General features: G+C 36.1%; 1 protein-coding gene across 1 annotated transcript in view; it reads left to right on the plus strand.

Moving 5' to 3' along the window:
• The first annotated feature begins 1629 nt into the window (after nt 1-1629).
• The window catches only part of LOC117318559 (zinc finger C3H1 domain-containing protein-like), a 38269-nt gene continuing 18835 nt past the window's right edge, over nt 1630-21063 (plus strand). Inside the window, exons 1-12 of the mRNA XM_033873531.1 lie at nt 1630-2303; nt 3587-4023; nt 5491-5752; nt 10035-10384; nt 10645-10756; nt 11498-11583; nt 11823-12197; nt 12419-12577; nt 12848-12991; nt 13816-13901; nt 16295-16469; nt 17306-17485. Coding sequence (XP_033729422.1) covers nt 1727-2303; nt 3587-4023; nt 5491-5752; nt 10035-10384; nt 10645-10756; nt 11498-11583; nt 11823-12197; nt 12419-12577; nt 12848-12991; nt 13816-13901; nt 16295-16469; nt 17306-17485 — 2943 coding nt within the window. The 5' untranslated portion in view covers nt 1630-1726. The remainder of the gene's footprint in view (nt 2304-3586; nt 4024-5490; nt 5753-10034; nt 10385-10644; nt 10757-11497; nt 11584-11822; nt 12198-12418; nt 12578-12847; nt 12992-13815; nt 13902-16294; nt 16470-17305; nt 17486-21063) is intronic.

Here is a 21063-nt window from a genome sequence, read left to right on the forward strand (position 1 = left end):
TCTTTAAAAAAGGTAAACGGCATAGTTTTAATGCTTGTGGTTATAATGTAAAACTGCTGGTGAAATAAGTTAACGAACTAATTAATAAATGCGTTTCAGCAAGGATAGCAACATTATATCAGTTTGAATCATTTTTGGTGATAATAAGACTGCATTTGAATCAGGAACATATTGATAATTGTTATTAATGCGTCATTTGAATAGATACATCCACTTATTCAGCTTGCATTCAATCTTAATTTTGTTTCGTCTTTAACTGCATATCTGCATTTTGCATTTACCGCTACATTGACCAATCACATTCTTCGTCTTGACCAGTAACGCCACCTGTCGCGTCATATCCGGGGCTAAAAGAAAATTAGACAGTTATGCCGAAAAACCCACTACAAATCCGAGTTTTAAGGGGTCCAGTGACACTGTTCATTACCTGTATAGGGGGATTTGTGGTCACACCTGACTGGACGTAGTGCACTACTAGTTTAAACGTAGTGCACTAGCACTAGGAGTGCTCTAGGGTGTAAAGGTTAGCTTACACTCAACTGGAACATATATAAGTACTCCTCGTCCGCGATAATTTTGGGGATCATCCATATATAGTTGGTAGCTATCGATCTTAAACTCCGAGTTTTGTATATGTAGATTCACTCTGTTTTTGGAAGTGTTTCTGTAATTGCTATTACGTCGTATTGTGGACTAGAGCCTTTAATTCGTCTAGTTTGTTCAGCGAACTGTCTGCTTTAGTGTAGAATACCCTCATAGACGAAACTTGATTCAAATTTTCGGTGTGCGGGTTATGTACACGTGGTGTGGAGTTAAAACTGAATTTATTTTGATGAAATGTAGTATTGGGCTTTATTGGCCAAAGGAAATCCAATATTTCTACTTCTACCATATAGTGACCACCTTCAACCAGTTGAATATTTTGTCACGTGAGGGGTTTGGTTTTACAAGTGACAGACTAGACTATGTTTATACATAATAAATAGAATATGTTATGAAGAAAAAGTTATTCAAGAGGGAGAGAATTCTGAGCAAACCAGTGATTGGGCCTCCCCTACCTACAAAGCTTGCTCAGAAAGTAGAAGAGAGAGAGAAAAAAGAAGAAGATTATGGATAGTCTGTTGAAGAAAGTTTAATTAGTCTGCATTTTCATTTGAATGAAGGAGTTGAAAGTGGGTATTAACGATGTCAGATGGCAATTTATTGTGCGGAGGTTGAGGCTACCTGCTTCCGTTAGCCACGCGGAAACATAAATGATTTATTGCTATATGCGGACCGTCTTTTTTTCACCTTCATCGTTAACGTTTCTACCACTCGACATTACTTCTGGAGCATACTAACAGACTAGGATGACTGGCTTACAAACTTTCTCTTTATTCTTTGAAACTGCAATTTCACCTTTGGTTCATAAAAAAAATCTTTCTAGAAATGAAACCTAAATATCTTCTTGTGAATTTTTAATTACTGCTTTGAAGTCCCTATAAATTCTCGTCTTTGTTATACAATATATAATACATGTAGATATCTATATATAGTATGTGTATATAATAATCAAAATGCAGTGTCTGTTACAAGCAACAATTTTCGACCTGCAGGCGGATGTACTTTCGGAGTTACATCCCCTTACATTCGTGCAAGTTGACGCCATATTTGTTCCGTTTCTGAATCGAACTCTATCGAAAGTGAAACTGGTTGTGCTAATGTGCTTGAAAATGAACTGGACAGTATGGAAGGGACAGAAGCAATGAAATTTCATAATGATTCCACTAAAGAAGAAGGCGAGTTGTCGGACGACGATGACCTCGTGGAAGCGAGCAAAAGCTTATCGAGTGTTGACCATAATAGGCCCTCTCTCAGTAATCGGGGAGATGGCGATAGAAACGTTTATAGAAAGTCTAATAATGAAAATTTTAACACAAGAGAGACTAATAATGTTGATAGATTTCCCGCCAATTCATATGGTGGGAAAGTATACCGACCTATGTATAATACCGACTGGAAGGAGAAGGGAGTACACATAAGGCCTAATTCTAATCCTGGAGCTCGTGGGTCTGTCCAGGTGTTCGACTACAGTCATGGTATGCCTCCTGTAGCTAACCTACCTCACTATGACAGAATTCATCCCGGGGGAAACCACGTGACTAGATACCCACCACCCCCTCCTCCTGGCCCTCCTCCACTGACAGCTCGAAAGATGCCTACGCCAATACGAGGGAGAGGAATGCGGGAGTGGTGTAACGACAATAGGGTTGAACCAAGACCCAGGGATCATGACACACCTATACCACATGCTTCACCGGGATGTATCCTTAACATTCAAACTAATTGTTGCTGGCCTGACCATTCTTCTAATGCAGCTGTCATTTACGGTTAAAACTGTAACAAATCCCATAAACAGGTTGGGAAAAACCAACTTGTGAATAATATGCAAACTTGTCTATTATACACCATGGCCAATTGTGGCATAGCTTTGCTGATAAAAATAGCCAAAATCACTTTAAAAGTGACATTGAAATTGTTTGTCTAAGTCGCATGTATTTAGTCGTGAAACATACAAATGCAATAATAAAAATTATTTGCACGCTGAAAAATACCAGAAATTGGTGCATGATTTCTGGTAGAGTATGTAGCATAAAGTTTCTAAATAGACAACGCTTTCAGTAAACATATTAGTAAACTATTATTTACCTTTTCGTAAATAAACACTCTTAAAATAATATCTTACAAAATTAACTGTTTAATAAGCGATTTGGCTTTTTCACTTTTCGTAACAAATACATACTTTAACTTGCATATAATATGTGAGTTTGTGTAATATGTACAAGTTGGCAGTTTTCCTCAACCTGATAAAACATTGCAATGTACGTCTATAACAATAAGTTGAGAACACAACCCCTCTAGAAGATATGAGACAATTTGATCAATGTAGTTTTAGACCTTACGGCATATTCCTGAATATTACCCCTTGCTGCATTTCAAATTTCTTCAAATAAGTTTTGATGGATTTTGTAGCTAGCAGTTATGATTTTGTTTTCGAGACACCAAGAAATCTGTGTCCAAAAAAAAATGTTAAAAGAAATTGGTGACAATAATGATGAAAAAAATACTGAAATTAGCAAAAATCAAATAACGCTTGAATAATGCTTGAAATCCTTAACTACAAAAGATGTCTTCCAAAGTCAAATGTTTGATCTCACCTTTCCCATTCTCATATTATATATGAATTGATTATTAAAGAATAATTTGACAATTAGGCCTATTGTAATTGAAAACTTTTAAAGATTTTTTATTGGTGATGAAATGTGATAGCTTGGTATAGACTTGTATATATTAAAAAAAAAGCCTTGTTGAATATTTCCATGCCAAATGCTAGTAAGATGTGTGAAAATTTTGCCTTTTCATGCAAAAGACAAATGGAAGATAAACAGTTACAAAACACTTTGAATTGATCATCAGTAATCTGGTGCTGGTAGCTCAGTTTGACGAGTGTTACTATCAAGAGTAGCCAGTGTCAATAACATTCTGTATCAAACTAGCATAGCAATGTGTGATACTTATAAATTACTTATCCTTTACCAAATCTCAGTCTGGGACAAAAGGAAATTAAAGACATCACGTCAGAATGTGAAGAAAAGTGAGGAATCAAAAAAAGATGAGTATGATGATTTGTTAGAAAGTTATAAAATTCAACAGAAGAATATCCGTGACCAATTAGCAAAATATGATAAACCTCCAGTTAAAAAGTCTGAGTTTCCAAAGGATGAAAAAAGACAACCTTCTACAACTACCAAGGAGTTGGTCCCTATTGTAGCAGAAAAATCAACAACAGATTTAACAGAAAAGTTTGAGCAGACTGCGGAAGGTAAGAAGGCTGGACAAGTGCCTGATGGAGAAATAAATAGCTCGATGCCAGGAAAGACAGAGACAAACAGTAAATCAACACCTATAGATATAGACAAACCAAACAGACATGAAACAGCTGCTGTTCAACCTGAAAAAGATGCTGACAAACCAACCCAAAATGTAAGTTGGCTATCTACTGTGGATTCTCGTTGCTATCTATTGTAAATTCTCATGGCTATTTACTGTAAATTCCCATGGCAATCTACTGTGAATTCTCCACTGTAAATTCCTGTGGCTATCTACACTGTACACTATCATGGCTATCTACTGTAAATTCTCATAGCTATATCTACTGTAAATTCTCATAGCTAGCTACTGTAAATTCTTGTAGCTATATCTAAAATCTTCTGTAAATTCTTGTAGCTATCTACTGTAAATTCTCGTAGCTATCTACTACATTATCATGGCTATCTACTCTAAATTCTAATTGGCTATCTACTGTAAATTCTCTACTGTAAATTCTCATAGCTATCTACTGTAAATTCTCATAGCTATCTACTGTACATTATCATGGCTATCTACTGTAAATTCTCATAGCTATCTTCTGTAAATTCTCATAGCTATCTACTGTACATTATCATGGCTATCTACTGTACATTATCATGGCTATCTACTGTAAATTATCATAGCTATCTACTGTAAATTATCATAGCTATCTACTGTAAATTCTCTTGGCTATCTACTGTAAATTCTCTACTGTAAATTGCTGTGTATGTAGTCTGTGTGAAGAATATGAGAATCCATATACATTTGTGTATGAAATTAAGATTGTAAAGAATTCACAGATTATCTTATATGAAATTAAATTAAGTTTTTGATGTACAATTTCAGAATTATTACATTGAAATAGCTATATGAATCTTATATGAAAATTGAACATTTGGTCTTTGCATAATATTGCTTTAAATTAAAATGTATTTGAATACTAAATTGAGGTCAAATTATGAGTGTAAACAAATTTAGATTAAAAATAAATGAGATGAATGAGGAATAATAATTTATACTCAAGTTTTATGAATTATTAGAAAAAATGTATGAGTTTTCATGCTCAAAGTTGTGCTTATTTTGGTGGCCATGGCGTCTTAAATTCACCATTGGTAACCAGTTATTGGCCTGTAAGGTACCTGCATGGCAACTAGAAAATTTGTTTTGAAAATATTAAACATGAAGTAAAATTCAGTATATGCGCCCTATTACCATAACATAAACACTTCTCTTAATACAATCTAAAGCATGCTTTGTAAAATGACTGCACTACTTAGGTTCAATATGTTGTGATTTCATCAAGCTCTGATAGATGTGTATAAGTTTGCTATTTGGTTATTATTCTTCCAAAGGTTGCAGTTGATACTTGAATGACATTTACGATCCAAAAAGTTACAGGTGTTTTTGTTTCCTGATCTGAAAAGTTATTAAGAAATGTTTTGGAGAAATTAAGACAATTGGGCCGGGCAACCCAACTTTTCCATTGGCCTAAAGATTTTATGGGCTGGTAGCCCATAGGCCACCTGGTAAAATTATCCACTTCAAGCCCTGGTTACTTGTAGAATTTATACCAGTTTCTATTTACAATTGTTATGTTTGTAGGGTGAGGGAAAAAATGATGATGACTTGGATGTCGACTTAGATGAGCTCATGTTGCGACGGATGGCTTTAGAGTCATCATTGAAAAAAGAAGGAGATTTAGAAGAGAAAAAACCAGTTTCTAAAGCAAGCAAGTCTCCATCATCATCAAAATCTCCTTCATCAAAATCTTCACCTTCAAAATCCTCACCAAGAAAAAGTAGACGTCGCTCCAAAACTAATCTCACACGCAAGGGAGACGGCCGAAGTATTAGTAATGACAAAAGTAGGTCACAGGATTATTAATGATCCATGTAGCATCACATCAGTTCAATTCCATTTTTTTAAACGAACATTAATGTTCGGTTATTGCCATCAAGAACTGGACTGAGAAATATGACCATATTTGGTAGCCACATTCACCAATACGCCATCTACTGTCTGTTTCAATGAAATATGGCTGCCCCCAAGCCTTACGCTTCAAATAATTTACTGGCAAAAACATCTTCGTTTTATGTAGTAGTTTTACCGAAAATGTTGAAATGTATTCAGTAGATGTTTTCAAGATGCATACGATTTGAGAAATACATAACGCTAGCGAAATGTGAAGACTAAATGAACCTGAACTTTGCGAATAACTCCAGGTCAATATATTTATGTAATCAAATATTGCGCAGGCGCATTCGTCTCAGGATGATTAGAAAGTTTTGCTCCTCCGTGTTCATTCCAAAACGGCTGACATTATAGCATAGGTCTGCAAATATGTCCGCGATTTACTTAAATGTGTAATATATATTCTAGAATGTTACATCATTATCAACTAGATGAGTATTTGTATAATTTAGAAAAAAAATATATCAATAACGGCATACGAGACGATACATTGTATCATACTATAGGTACGAGACGATCATTGTATGTTACTGTACATGTTTGCGAGAAAGGTACTGTAGATACTAGGTGGCATTTGTGGTCAGGGTGACTGGTCATAGCGTTAACATTGTCATCGATTTCCATATTCCATTTTCCTTTGACGAAAACGACCAATAAATCAAATGCAAATGATAATATCTTGTTGCCATGTGCACGGGATTGGTTGTTGTAGGCGATACTTGGAACGTTTTTACTGTTGTAAGGGAGGTAACTGCAAGATTACGGAATTCAAACGTTAAACCAATTTGATTGGTCGATTCTTCCATGACTTTGGCAATGGGTTTACAATCGAAGTGACAGATAACTACGGCAATATTCAGATGATATCAACAATAACATTTTTAGATACGTGTGGTTGGCAGTTGGCATGTTTAAAATGAACAATTATATAGCTTGTTTTTATTTCGGCAAAGTCTAGAATATTTACTGAAACGGACCACAGGTGAAGCAGACTTGGAAATACGGAAACGAAGAAAAATGGAATGGGGCTTAATTATAATATAAATTGGCATTATTTTCAGAGAATTGACCCACATATATGTTTTTCAATGCCTAATTGTATCATATGTAAAATATTAGAGGTTTACGAATTTTAAATTAATTTTTCATTTGCGAATCGCGGCCCGACTGTCGTTAGAGTTGAATTACCGAAATGGCCGATAGTGGACCCAAATCGATATTTTAACGAGAGAATGGACCCAATATAGGATCTATTAATCTTTGGTGTGTGTATAGAGACCATATGCATTTTTTCCCTTTACCTGGAAGTATTTTGAAAGAATTTGCAAAATACCGAATTCACGATCAAATTTTCGATTGTGACGAACTACTGAGACGGTGTTAAGTTCATGTTAAGTCAATCTGATTGAAATCAGCTGTTACATATGTACATATGGCTACGTTTACTATGCAATACGTCTACGTATTTTGTTTTCAAAGACGGAAAACGGAAATCCGGATTATCTAAAAACAAATGCAAAAAGACTTGTGATATTCACTTAATTTGATATTCAGCCATTAATTTTGTTTTGTTCTGTGGAACTTGTGTTATTTTTCAAACAAATTCATTTTGATAATTTGTTAATTTAGAACGTTCATCAAGTCATGATCAAGACTTGAAATTCTCGCTACACCATACTTCAAACACAGTAATCAATGAATTGATAAATTGAAAATTAAAGTCGAGCAAATGAGTTAATATTTACCTAAATAATTTTTCAATATACAACACATGTTCAGATGACTATTTGTGCCATGCTGTTACAAGATTCCAGTTACAATTCTAAAAGTCAAGCAAATGAGTTAATATTTACCTAAATAATTTTTCAATATACAACATATGTTCAGATGACTATTTGTGCCATGCTGTTACAAGATTTCAGTTATAATTCTAAAATTGAATTAGTATGTAAATATATTTTATACTGTCAATATCCACAAAGCGAGTGTAGTCTACTGTACTCCGTCATGCCGGTAGATAGCGGTACATATACGTACTGCTTACATCTAGTGCTTACTTGTGTGAACTATAAATCAATACCAAAAATGGTTAATATATTTCTATATATGACTTCACAAATTATGCGGTGTCTGAAGATCTGAATGAAGTGAATAAACAATGTATAAAATTATTTTCATGAAATATTCAAGTCATAGATCATTCTTTTTTTTAAATACTGATTTCAGGTCCATTTTTGTAATTCAACTATAACGGCAATTAAAATACTTCTCGTTTTTTTTAAGCCGGAAAACGGAAATCCGGATTATCTAAAAACAAATGCAAAAATACTTGTGATATTCACTTAATTTGATATTCAGCCGTTAATTGTTATTTGTAGTTTTATAACTTTTGATATATTGTGATTGATTTTCTATATAATATTGCTGTGGAACTTGTGTTATTTTTCAAACAAATTCATTTTAATAATTTGTTAATTTAAAATTTTCATCAAGTCATGATCAAGACTTGAAATTCTCGCTACACCATACTTCAAACACGGAGTAATCAATGAATTGATAAACTGAAAATACAACAAATGTTCAGATGACTATTTGTGCCATGGTGTTACAAGATTGCAGTTACAATTCTAAAATTGAATTAGTATGTAAATATATGTTATCCGGTCAATATCCACAAAGCGAGTGTAGTTTACTGTACTCAAAATCATGCCAGTAGATAGCAGTACATATACTTACTGCTTACATCTAGTGCTTACTTGTGTGAACTATAAATCAATAACAAAATGGTTCATATATTTCTATAAATGACTTCACAAATTATATGGTGTCTGAAGATCTGAATGAAGTGAATAAACGATGTATTACATTATTTTTATGAAATATTCAAGTCATAGATCATTCTCTTAAAAATATTGATTTCAAGTCCATTTTGGTAATTTTACTATGACGGCAATCAGGCCTAGAATGGCGAATAAACCCTTAATATTTTACATATGATTAATTTTGACATTGGAGAACATATAATTGTGTCCATTCTCTAAGCACTGGTAGAATGTACAGAATAGAGCTTCATAAATATATTCTCAAAATTACTAATTACCCCGGTAAATATAACATTTTACATCAACCTCCCATGACTGATGATTAAACTTGCAAATCTCCCGTGTCATTCCAATTTTGATATGTGTAAATATATACAGTACTGTATATATATAGTTATAGATATGGAATGCTTCACAATTTGCATACAGTTATGGAATATTATAACACCCCCAAAAATGTTCTCTCCACATAAAGGTGTGATTTGTGCAATTACATTGCTGAATTGTGTGGTTCAGTATGATTGGATGATCAACATTGGAAAAGGACAATAAATAGGGAATGTGTCGTCCCATCGAATGGACTGTAATCTTTGTGATCAGGTTTGAAGTTGAAAATGAATCTTGAAGTTTTCTTTTCCTGTTTGCTGAATTATTCGATGAAGATAGTCTTTATCTGGTTATTATTCTTTATCACATTGTTAACAATACTGTAATTATACCAGAAGTTTATCTTCTCATTTACAGATTTATTAACATCAAATGATTCCTGAACAAAAGGAGTCAGGTTTTTTTGTTTTGAAGTACCATAAATGCTTGAGTACAGTTTCAATAGAATAATTCTTAATTCGGGCCTTGATTAGCAGCTCTAGTTTTGGTTTTCAGTAATTCTTTATGTTTGTTTCATCATATTAAGTTGAAATACAACTATGTATGCCAAACTAACGATGGAACTAGCCTAAATTTAGTGCATATTAGAAGTTGGCATCAATAAGGTCACAGAGTCCTGGCTGTATTATAACTGATGATGCCTTCCCGAAAGAAAGAAGACATCTTTTATTTTCATCGATCCAAGATAGATCAACAAACTTCCAATTTCAATTAGGACCTTACAGAAACATGCATGTGTACAATCAAATCAGAACAGCTGCAAACATTTCAAATTATTTGCAATTAATTCCTTAACCGATATCAGTAAATTTATCAACTTAAAACTTAGAAGATTACTGATTTTGCATTAAACAATAATGTTCGTTTACAGTACTTCCAGTACTTTGATTTATACATTGTTGTTGTTATTTAGAATGAGGTGAAAGATTCTGCTTTGGATTTTAGTATAAATTTGTTCTGTTGTAGAAAAAGAAGACTATAGAAATCGCCCCGCCACAAGTGTGAGGGCCAGACCCATGACTGGCAGAGTCAGCTCTAGTTACAGCCAGTCAAGGTCAAGGCCACACGAACCTAGTAGTGATAGTAATCGGAAACAGGAACTCCAACGAAGACGGAGAGAGGAAGAAAAACGGCAACAGGAAGAGGAACGACGAAAGACAGAACGTCAACGTGAAGATCAGACACGAGAAATTCAGAGAATATTAACACTTGATGATGCTTCAGAACAAGTTTCCAGATTTTTATCTCTTCTTGCAGATAAAAGATATCCAAACAAGTCTAGTAAACAATCTCCAACAGCTGTTAAAAGCACCAAGGTAATCTAGGTTGGGACAGGAAAACCAACAGATACATGCATTTTAACAGTTTGGATAGGAGTTATGTCCCTTACATCAATGAGAGTGTTATGTTTTACTGAATTAAGTAAGATTTTACCAGACATAAACATCAACTGATATATTTAAACATGAAAGAAATGTTACAGGTAGGAAGGGATATCCAACTCGAGTTAACCATTTAGTGTACATGTATATATTAGCTTTATATTGGTTATAAATTAAATTGTTTTAATATGCAGTCTCCCACAGACAAGAAAGGCACACCACATGTCCACCCTTCAGCGAAACCTACCCTACAGGACAACTATGAGGAGGTGGCCATGGATATCGACAGTGACCCTGGGTCTCCAGGTAAACAACTCACTGTTCACAATAAACATAAGCAAAAACTTTCTCAGATATAGTGTTCAATAAGATATGTAACAATCTAAAGCTATTAACTCTAAACTTTGAGTGTTAATGAGTTACCATGTAATGATCTATTGTAGCTATATCTACAGACCCTGTGACGGGCTAAATGAGTTACCATGTAATAATCTTTTGTAGCTATATCTACGGACCCTGTGACAGGCTAAATGAGTTACCATGTAATAATCTTTTGTAGCTATATCTACGGACCCTGTGACGGGCTAAATGAGTTAAATTTACCATGTAATAATCTTTTGTAGCTATATCTACGGACCCTGTGACGGGCTAAATGAGTTAAATTTACCATGTAATAATCTTTTGTAGCTATATCTACGGACCCTGTGACGGGCTAAATGAGTTACCATGTAATAATCTTTTGTAGCTATATCTACGGACCCTGTGACGGGCTAAATGAGTTAAATGTACCATGTAATGATCTATTGTAGCTATATCTATGGACCCTGTGACGGGCTAAATGAGTTACCATGTAATAATCTTTTGTAGCTATATCTACGGACCCTGTGACGGGCTAAATGAGTTACCATGTAATAATCTTTTGTAGCTATATCTACGGACCCTGTGATGGGCTAAATGAGTTAAATGTACCATGTAATGATCTATTGTAGCTATATCTACGGACCCTGTGACGGGCTAAATGAGTTACCATGTAATGATCTATTGTAGCTATATCTACGGACCCTGTGACGGGCTATGAAGACTACCCACTGGTCCCTGATACCGATATAATACCACAGACAACACAGTATATGGTAAGTTCTTAGAACACTTCTAAAACATACTACATTCATTTAAAATCCACTTGTCATACTTGTAATCCTTTGAAAAAATATTGCGAACACATTTGCTCTACTTCAGACGAGTTCCTAGTATAAATCTGATACATGTTTTTTTAGATGACTAAGCTCAATCCAAGTTAAAGTTAACAAAAGAAGCCAGAATTTGATATAAACTGTTAGCATTTGATTTCTGGTTTATCTGGTCTTTACAGGCACAACCCCTTGACATGCAAAGTAATCTGTTACTGGACACAGAAAACATCTGGGATTTAGCATTAGGCTGTCCTGTAGTGATGCCCTACCCTGCCACTGATCCTGTGATGCCTTACTCCTTATTGCCTCCTCCTCCCCCTCCACCCTTACCTTCAGAGGAGGTAGCCCCACCTCCTCCCCTGCCAGAGGAACCACCACCCCTACCACTGGAACCTCCACCTGATATGGCTCCTCCTCCTCCCCCAAAACATATGCCAGAGGATGAAGACGAGGAAATCTTTGGAGATGAAGCAGCCATGCTGAGGGCAGAGCTTTTAAGGTCAATGGCCATCAAAAAGAAGGAACAGCAGCAGAGAGACAGAATAAAACAGGAGGTATGTTTCATCGGAGTGACTTCTCTGATTTTTTTTTGTGTCATAGTTTGTATGTTAGATTTTATTGTTTAATCTCTATATTTATTATGATATTTAAGGCAATATTCTTTAACAAGGCTTTAAACTATGATTATGCTTCTAGTTCATCATATGTATAATTTTCAAATATTTTTTGCTTAAACAGAAATCTGAATTGTGTTGTATTTCATCCTTTTCTTTAGATTAAATCTGAGGAAGTTTCTCCTGTATCCTCACGTAGTATATCTCCTGCCCCTCTCACAAAATCAGCCTCCGACTCTGTACAGAATACACAGGTCACTAGAGCATTATTGACAGCGAAAAAGAGGAAGAAGCAAGCAGAGTTAGTAACTATGGCTCATGTAAGTAATGTTTAACTCTCAGTATAGCTACCGGCTCTTCTAAATCATGTCTAAAAAGATGTCCTAGTGGGTTGTATTTTCAAGTTATACTGACCAGTAATAGATAATATAGTAACATGTTAATCCTACAGGGCCACTCTGATATAGTCATTCTATGTTTCTCATTCTAAAATTTCATTTCTGAACAATCGTAAAGGTTACTATAAATGTTTGAACGATACCTTTTTAGTGGTAATAAAATGAGAACATGATCTTATTTTCATTTAACAGGTCCCTATACAGGCTCCTGTGGTTATTAATTTAAATGAGGATTCCACAGATGAGGAAGACGATGTGCCAGCACCAGTTACTGCAGTACAGAGTCTTCTAGGGGGGCTGGATTCATTCCTTAATGAGGCTAGGATGTCTGTAGATGTAAGTAACGCATACAGGGTTCAGGGCCTTCTTATCTGCTAGGATGTAAGTAGATGTAAGTTGTAAGTCATATGTACAGGGTTCGGGGTCTACTTTTACACTAGTATGTTTGTAGATGTAAGTCACATGTACAGAGTTCAGGGCCTACTTATACACTAGTATGTTTGTAGATGTAAGTCACATGTACAGAATTTAGGCCTACTTATACACTAGGATGTCTGTAGATGTAAGTACCATGTACAGGGTTCAGGGCCTACTTATACACTAGGATGTCTGTAGATGTAAGTACCATGTACAGGGTTCTGGGCCTACTTATACACTTGGATGTCTAGATGTAAGTACCATGTACAGAGTTCAGGGCCTACTTATATGATGGTTCACGGATATGGGCATTTCAGCTGCATAGTACAAAAAGCTAGCTTTTGTGGCTGTGCGGTTGATTGTCATGTCTATGTACCGAAGTTAAGCAACCTTGAGCGTGGTCAGCTCTTGGATGGGTGACCGCTCTGTTGTTCCCCTGGTGCACGTTACACTTATGCACTAGGATGTCTACATGTAATTACAAAGTACAGGGTTCAGGGTCTACTATATAGGCCATTATTTCAGATGTGGCTGGAATGTGCGCAGGTGTATGTCATGTATACATGGTTTCAGCCAAGACTTGCTGTACAAGACTTATTTCCAAAGTGTCATAGTTTCGGATCTACTAGGCACTAAGTTATTAAATACATTAATGGTGATAGCAAAGAGCTGACTTTTAATGTAGATTTTGATCATTTATGTTTTCGAATACAGGTCATCGCATCAATCTTTCTCTCTTACAGAGTAATCAAAGCAGTGAAGGTCACGTAAAAGAGGAAGATATTCAAAAGGAAATCAGGAAATACGAGGAAGAGATGAACAAACAGAGGTAATCATTGTCTTACTAATCTAGTCAGTATAGAGGATATCACCATTGTCTTACTAATCTAGTCAATATACAGGATATCACCATTGTCTTACTAATCTAGTCAATGTACAGGATACCACAATTGTCTTACTAATCTAGTCAATGTACAGGATATTACCATTGTCTTACTAATCTAGTCAATATACAGGATATCACCATTGTCTTACTAATCTAGTCAATGTACAGGATATCACCACTGTCTTACTAATCTAGTCAGTATACAGGATATCTCCATAGTCCATTGTCTTACTAATCAAGTCAATGTACAGGATATCACCATTGTCTTACTAATCTAGTCAATGTACAGGATATTACCATTGTCTTACTAATCTAGTCAGTATACAGGATATCTCCATAGTCCATTGTCTTACTAATCAAGTCAATGTACAGGATATCACCATTGTCTTACTAATCTAGTCAATGTACAGGATATTACCATAATCCATTGTCTTACTAATCTAGTCAATGTACAGGATATTACCATTGTCTTACTAATCTAGTCAGTATACAGGATATCTCCATAGTCCATTGTCTTACTAATCAAGTCAATGTACAGGATATTACCATTGTCTTACTAATCTAGTCAGTATACAGGATATCACCATAATCCATTGTCTTACTAATCTAGTCAATGTACAGGATATCACAATTGTCTTGGATAAAATCCAAGCATAGTCTGACCTACAAATTATTAATATCAAGTCAACCTTCAAAATTCTCCACAAAATCAACACCAAATCACTGTCCGTCGCTTATTTTAGAAACTAAAATAAGCTAAACTGTTCAGAAACATGATGAAAACAGCAGCTCTGATCAACACAGATTATTGGTGACCTGTCTGTAGATAGCATAACACATTTTTCTTGAAAATTTTGCAGATATTACAGGTTCTTAAATTGTGTTTGGTATTGATGGTACTGTACACTACACTACTGTATTGATGTACAGTGGAACTTCGTTAACTCAAAGTCGACGGGACCACGAACAAACTTCGAGTTATCCGAGTGTTCGAATTAAGCGAGTGAAAACTTTGGTCAATATTGTGAATTGTCATCATTATATAATCATTATAACTCTGCTCTGTCGCTCATCAGTTTAGTGTGAAGACTGGTCAATACATGTAAATATATATGTAATGTTTCCTTCTGTCACTTGTAGTTTGGTGTAGTTTTGCCGATATACAGTCAAGATAAAGTTTCTTTCACTTAGTCACTTCAATAACAATCTGATGTGCAAGTCATGTTTGCAAAAGGAATAACGATAAAACGGAATTCGACAGAACAACAATTTATTCATGTCAAATCAAATAACCGTTTAAGTTTAACACAGATTGTATGTAAAACGTAACAGAACCATTACCTTATATTGGACATATACAATACTGTTTGATAGGCCTACTTACGTTTTATTGATAACCACGCCATTTCCATGTGTATTAGCACCGGAAGTTGGGCTGCGCATGTGCGTATAAAATGTTGCTGTTACTGAGTTAGCATGTAATTCGATTTAATAGACAGCGCTGACCGTTACAGTCGTACTCTGAACACCTCGGCAGAAATTACACAATTGTTTCAGGAGTTTAAAGATTTAATAGGCACTGGTGACTGTTTCATTTCTACACTTGTAAAAACATCAGCCGAGTAGATCTACCGGTGTGTCAGAGATTAGTTCCGCTTGAGCGAGCGGGTAGATGAGTTGTTGACTATCGTGTGTACTATTATCGGCGACCGCCTTAGTAAATTACCTGATGTAAGTAAAGCAGTACTTTTTATCACCAAGAGTTGTTGTTATAAGATTCCACCGACAATTTCTTTAATGAATTTATGAAACACTTAAAATAGCATGTAGGTTTGTAGTGCCGATATATTCAGTATTACAAACAGAATTTCGCTGTTAAAAAATTTCGGCGTTTACCACCGATCATTGTTAGACACGAAAATTATACTTCGAGTTATTCGATCATTTCAAATAGGATTTTTATTGTTGGGACCAAATTTTCACTTCGTATTATCCGAGTTTTTCGAGTTTTCCGAGTTCAAGTTTTCCGAATTTTTTTACTAAGATAAAGAGAGAATTCGGCCGGGACTGACGAGGTACTTCAAGTTCAGCGGGGTATTCAAGTTTTCCGAGTTTGAGTTAACGAAGTTCCACTGTATATACGTTCTAGTATTGTACACTATTGTATTGATGTATATTAGATCTAGTACTGTACACTACTGTATTGATGTATATAAGATCTAGTACTGTACACTATTGTATTGATATATATAAGATCTAGTACTGTACACTATTGTATTGATATATATAAGTTCTAGTACGGTACTTGTATTGATGTATTGTACTTGTTGTTCCAGGATCAGTATCCTACAGGACCAGGCTATCTTTAAAGGGTTGTTAAGTAAAGCATCAAAGTACCACAAGAGTGCAAAACAGGCCCAGGATAACATCCTCAAACTGAAGGAACAACTTGTAGCCGCAGAAAAAGTGGCTAATGCTCACAGAGAACAGTTTGAAAAAGTCCGTAAACATGTAAGTGATGATAAAAACAAATTTGTAAATACAAGATCTATTTTCTGTTTTGTAATGAAAAATGTGTGATTACTGAGATAACGGCAATAATTTTGTTGAATATCATCAACCACTGAAGAAGCTTATGTGATATTTCTCTCCTATATATTTATCCATATACTTTTGTGGCATCTGCAAAGTGTCTTGATGACAAGTGTGATCTTTTGTGGTATCTAGAAACTATTCAGCGACAAGTACAATCATTTGTAGTATCTGCAAACTGCTTCATGACAAGACAATCTTTTTGTGGTATCTACAAACTATTTAATGACATGTACAATATTTTGTGGTATCTAAAAAAAATGTTCCCACACACAGCTTCATAAATATAAACATGAATTGAACAATTATTGTGAATTCTGGCAAAGTTCTGAATTTATTAAGTGAATTTGTGTAAGTGACAAATTAGTTGCGGATATAAAATTTCATGTTTCGTTTGATTCTTAATTGAGTCAGAGATGAGGAAACAGCATAATGGAGATTCCTAAAAGATTCAGCTAGCAAGGTTATATGGGTGTGGCACAACAAATATTTATTATGTGATTGTTTCTAAATTAATAGATAGTCATATCCAATTTCAATTAAACATCAGAACAGCTATCTATTTCATACATTTACCATTTTAAAATTTTCCAGAAATAGATCATAATCCTATTGTCATAGGAAACAATGATAATAGATGTACAATAACAGATTCAATCTGTCTGTACTGGTGTATGATGTGCAATCAAAGTGTACATTATACTCAAGTATTACAAAGCGAATTCTTAGTCCTTCTCATGAATATTACTTTACAGGCACGTGCATTCAGGGCTAATATCTACAAGAAGCAGGAGGCGTTTAAACAACTAGAACAGAAGACATTACACATCGGCCAGACACTTTATGGGACGTCGTATAAACCCCGCACTGTGGTGGCTGTGAAAGCTTCGGAGAAAAACAAGCTGGAAAACATCTCTGTCACTCTAGTTAATGAGGTACGACAGAATCACTCCTAGAAATACACTGTCCCAAAACTTTCCTGACGAGTAACACTGAAGTCCCATAACTTTCCTGACAAGTAACACTGAAGTCCCAAACACTTTCCTGACAAGTAACATTGAAGTCCCAAACACTTTCCTGACGAGTAACACTGAAGTCCAAAACACTTTCCTGATGAGTAACATTGAAGTCCCAAACACTTTCCTGACAAGTAACATTGAAGTCCCAAACACTTTCCTGACAAGTAACATTGAAGTCCCAAACATTTTCCTGACGAGTAACACTGAAGTCCCAAACATTTTCCTGACGAGTAACATTGAAGTCCCAAACACTTTCCTGACGAGTAACACTGAAGTCCAAAACACTTTCCTGATGAGTAACATTGAAGTCCCAAACGCTTTCCTGACGAGTAACACTGAAGTCCCAAACACTTTCCTGACGAGTAACACTGAAGTCCAAAACACTTTCCTGACAAGTAACATTGAAGTCCCAAACACTTTCCTGACGAGTAACACTGATGTCCCAAACACTTTCCTGACAAGTAACATTGAAGTCCCAAACACTTTCCTGACAAGTAACATTGAAGTCCCAAACATTTTCCTGACGAGTAACACTGAAGTCCCAAACATTTTCCTGACGAGTAACATTGAAGTCCCAAACACTTTCCTGACGAGTAACACTGAAGTCCAAAACACTTTCCTGATGAGTAACATTGAAGTCCCAAACGCTTTCCTGACGAGTAACACTGAAGTCCCAAACACTTTCCTGACGAGTAACACTGAAGTCCAAAACACTTTCCTGACGAGTAACATTGAAGTCCCAAACACTTTCCTGACGAGTAACACTGATGTCCCAAACACTTTCCTGACAAGTAACATTGAAGTCCCAAACACTTTCCTGACGAGTAACACTGATGTCCCAAACACTTTCCTGACGAGTAACACTGAAGTCCCAAACACTTTCCTGACAAGTAACACTGATGTCCCAAACACTTTCCTGACAAGTAACATTGAAGTGCCAAACACTTTCCTGACGAGTTACACTGAAATCCCAAACACTTTCCTGACAAGTAACATTGATGTCCCAAACACTTTCCTGACGAGTAACATTTAAGTCCCAAACACTTTCCTGACAAGTAACATTGATGTCCCAAACACTTTCCTGATGAGTAACATTTATGTCCCAAACACTTTCCTGACGAGTAACATTGAAGTCCCAAACATTTTCCTGACGAGTAACACTGAAGTCCCAAACATTTTCCTGACGAGTAACATTGAAGTCCCAAACACTTTCCTGACGAGTAACACTGAAGTCCAAAACACTTTCCTGATGAGTAACATTGAAGTCCCAAACGCTTTCCTGACGAGTAACACTGAAGTCCAAAACACTTTCCTGATGAGTAACATTGAAGTCCCAAACACTTTCCTGACGAGTAACACTGATGTCCCAAACACTTTCCTGACAAGTAACACTGAAGTCCCAAACACTTTCCTGACAAGTAACACTGATGTCCCAAACACTTTCCTGACAAGTAACATTGAAGTGCCAAACACTTTCCTGACGAGTTACACTGAAATCCCAAACACTTTCCTGACAAGTAACATTGATGTCCCAAACACTTTCCTGACGAGTAACATTTAAGTCCCAAACACTTTCCTGACAAGTAACATTGATGTCCCAAACACTTTCCTGATGAGTAACATTTATGTCCCAAACACTTTCCTGACGAGTAACATTTAAGTCCTAAACACTTTCCTGACGAGTATCATTGAAGTCCCAAACACTTTCCTGACGAGTTACACTGATGTCCCAAACACTTTCCTGACGAGTAACATTGAAGTCCCAAACACTTTCCTGACAAGTAACATTGATGTCCCAAACACTTTCCTGACGAGTAACATTTAAGTCCCAAACACTTTCCTGACAAGTAACATTGATGTCCCAAACACTTTCCTGATGAGTAACATTTATGTCCCAAACACTTTCCTGACGAGTAACATTTAAGTCCTAAACACTTTCCTGACGAGTATCATTGAAGTCCCAACACTTTCCTGACGAGTTACACTGATGTCCCAAACACTTTCCTGACGAGTAACATTTAAGTCCCAAACACTTTCCTGACAAGTAACATTGAAGTCCCAAACACTTTCCTGATGAGTTACATTGAAGTCCCAAACACTTTCCTGACGAGTTACATTGAAGTCCTAAACACTTTCCTGACGAGTAACATTGAAGTCCCAAACACTTTCCTGACAAGTAACATTGAAGTCCCAAACACTTTCCTGACAAGTAACATTGCAGTCCCAAACACTTTCCTGACAAGTAACATTGATGTCCCAAACACTTTCCTGATGAGTAACATTTATGTCCCAAACACTTTCCTGACGAGTAACATTGAAGTCCCAAACACTTTCCTGACGAGTAACACTGATGTCCCAAATACTTTCCTGACGAGTAACACTGAAGTCCCAAAACTTTCCTGACAAGTAACACTGAAGTCCCAAAACTTTCCTGACAAGTAACATTGATGTCCCAAACACTTTCCTGACGAGTAACATTGAAGTCCCAAACACTTTCCTGACAAGTAACATTGAAGTCCCAAACACTTTCCTGACGAGTAACATTGAAGTCCCAAACACTTTCCTGACAAGTAACACTGATGTCCCAAACACTTTCCTGACGAGTAACATTGATGTCCCAAACACTTTCCTGACGAGTAACACTGATGTCCCAAATACTTTCCTGACGAGTAACATTGAAGTCCAAAACACTTTCCTGACGAGTAACACTGATGTCCCAAACACTTTCCTGACGAGTAACATTGAAGTCCCAAACACTTTCCTGACGAGTAACACTGATGTCCCAAATACTTTCCTGACGAGTAACACTGAAGTCCCAAAACTTTCCTGACAAGTAACACTGAAGTCCCAAAACTTTCCTGACAAGTAACATTGATGTCCCAAACACTTTCCTGACGAGTAACATTGAAGTCCCAAACACTTTCCTGACGAGTAACATTGAAGTCCCAAACACTTTCCTGACGAGTAACATTGAAGTCCCAAACACTTTCCTGACAAGTAACACTGATGTCCCAAACACTTTCCTGACGAGTAACATTGATGTCCCAAACACTTTCCTGACGAGTAACACTGATGTCCCAAACACTTTCCTGACGAGTAACATTGATGTCCCAAACACTTTCCTGACGAGTAACACTGATGTCCCAAACACTTTCCTGACAAGTAACATTGAAGTCCCAAACACTTTCCTGACGAGTTACACTGAAATCCCAAACACTTTCCTGACAAGTAACATTGATGTCCCAAACACTTTCCTGACGAGTAACATTTAAGTCCCAAACACTTTCCTGACAAGTAACATTGATGTCCCAAACACTTTCCTGATGAGTAACATTTATGTCCCAAACACTTTCCTGACGAGTAACACTGATGTCCCAAATACTTTCCTGACGAGTAACACTGAAGTCCCAAAACTTTCCTGACAAGTAACACTGAAGTCCCAAAACTTTCCTGACAAGTAACATTGATGTCCCAAACACTTTCCTGACGAGTAA

Source organism: Pecten maximus, unplaced genomic scaffold (assembly GCF_902652985.1).
Source record: "Pecten maximus unplaced genomic scaffold, xPecMax1.1, whole genome shotgun sequence".
NCBI lineage: Eukaryota > Metazoa > Mollusca > Bivalvia > Pectinida > Pectinidae > Pecten > Pecten maximus.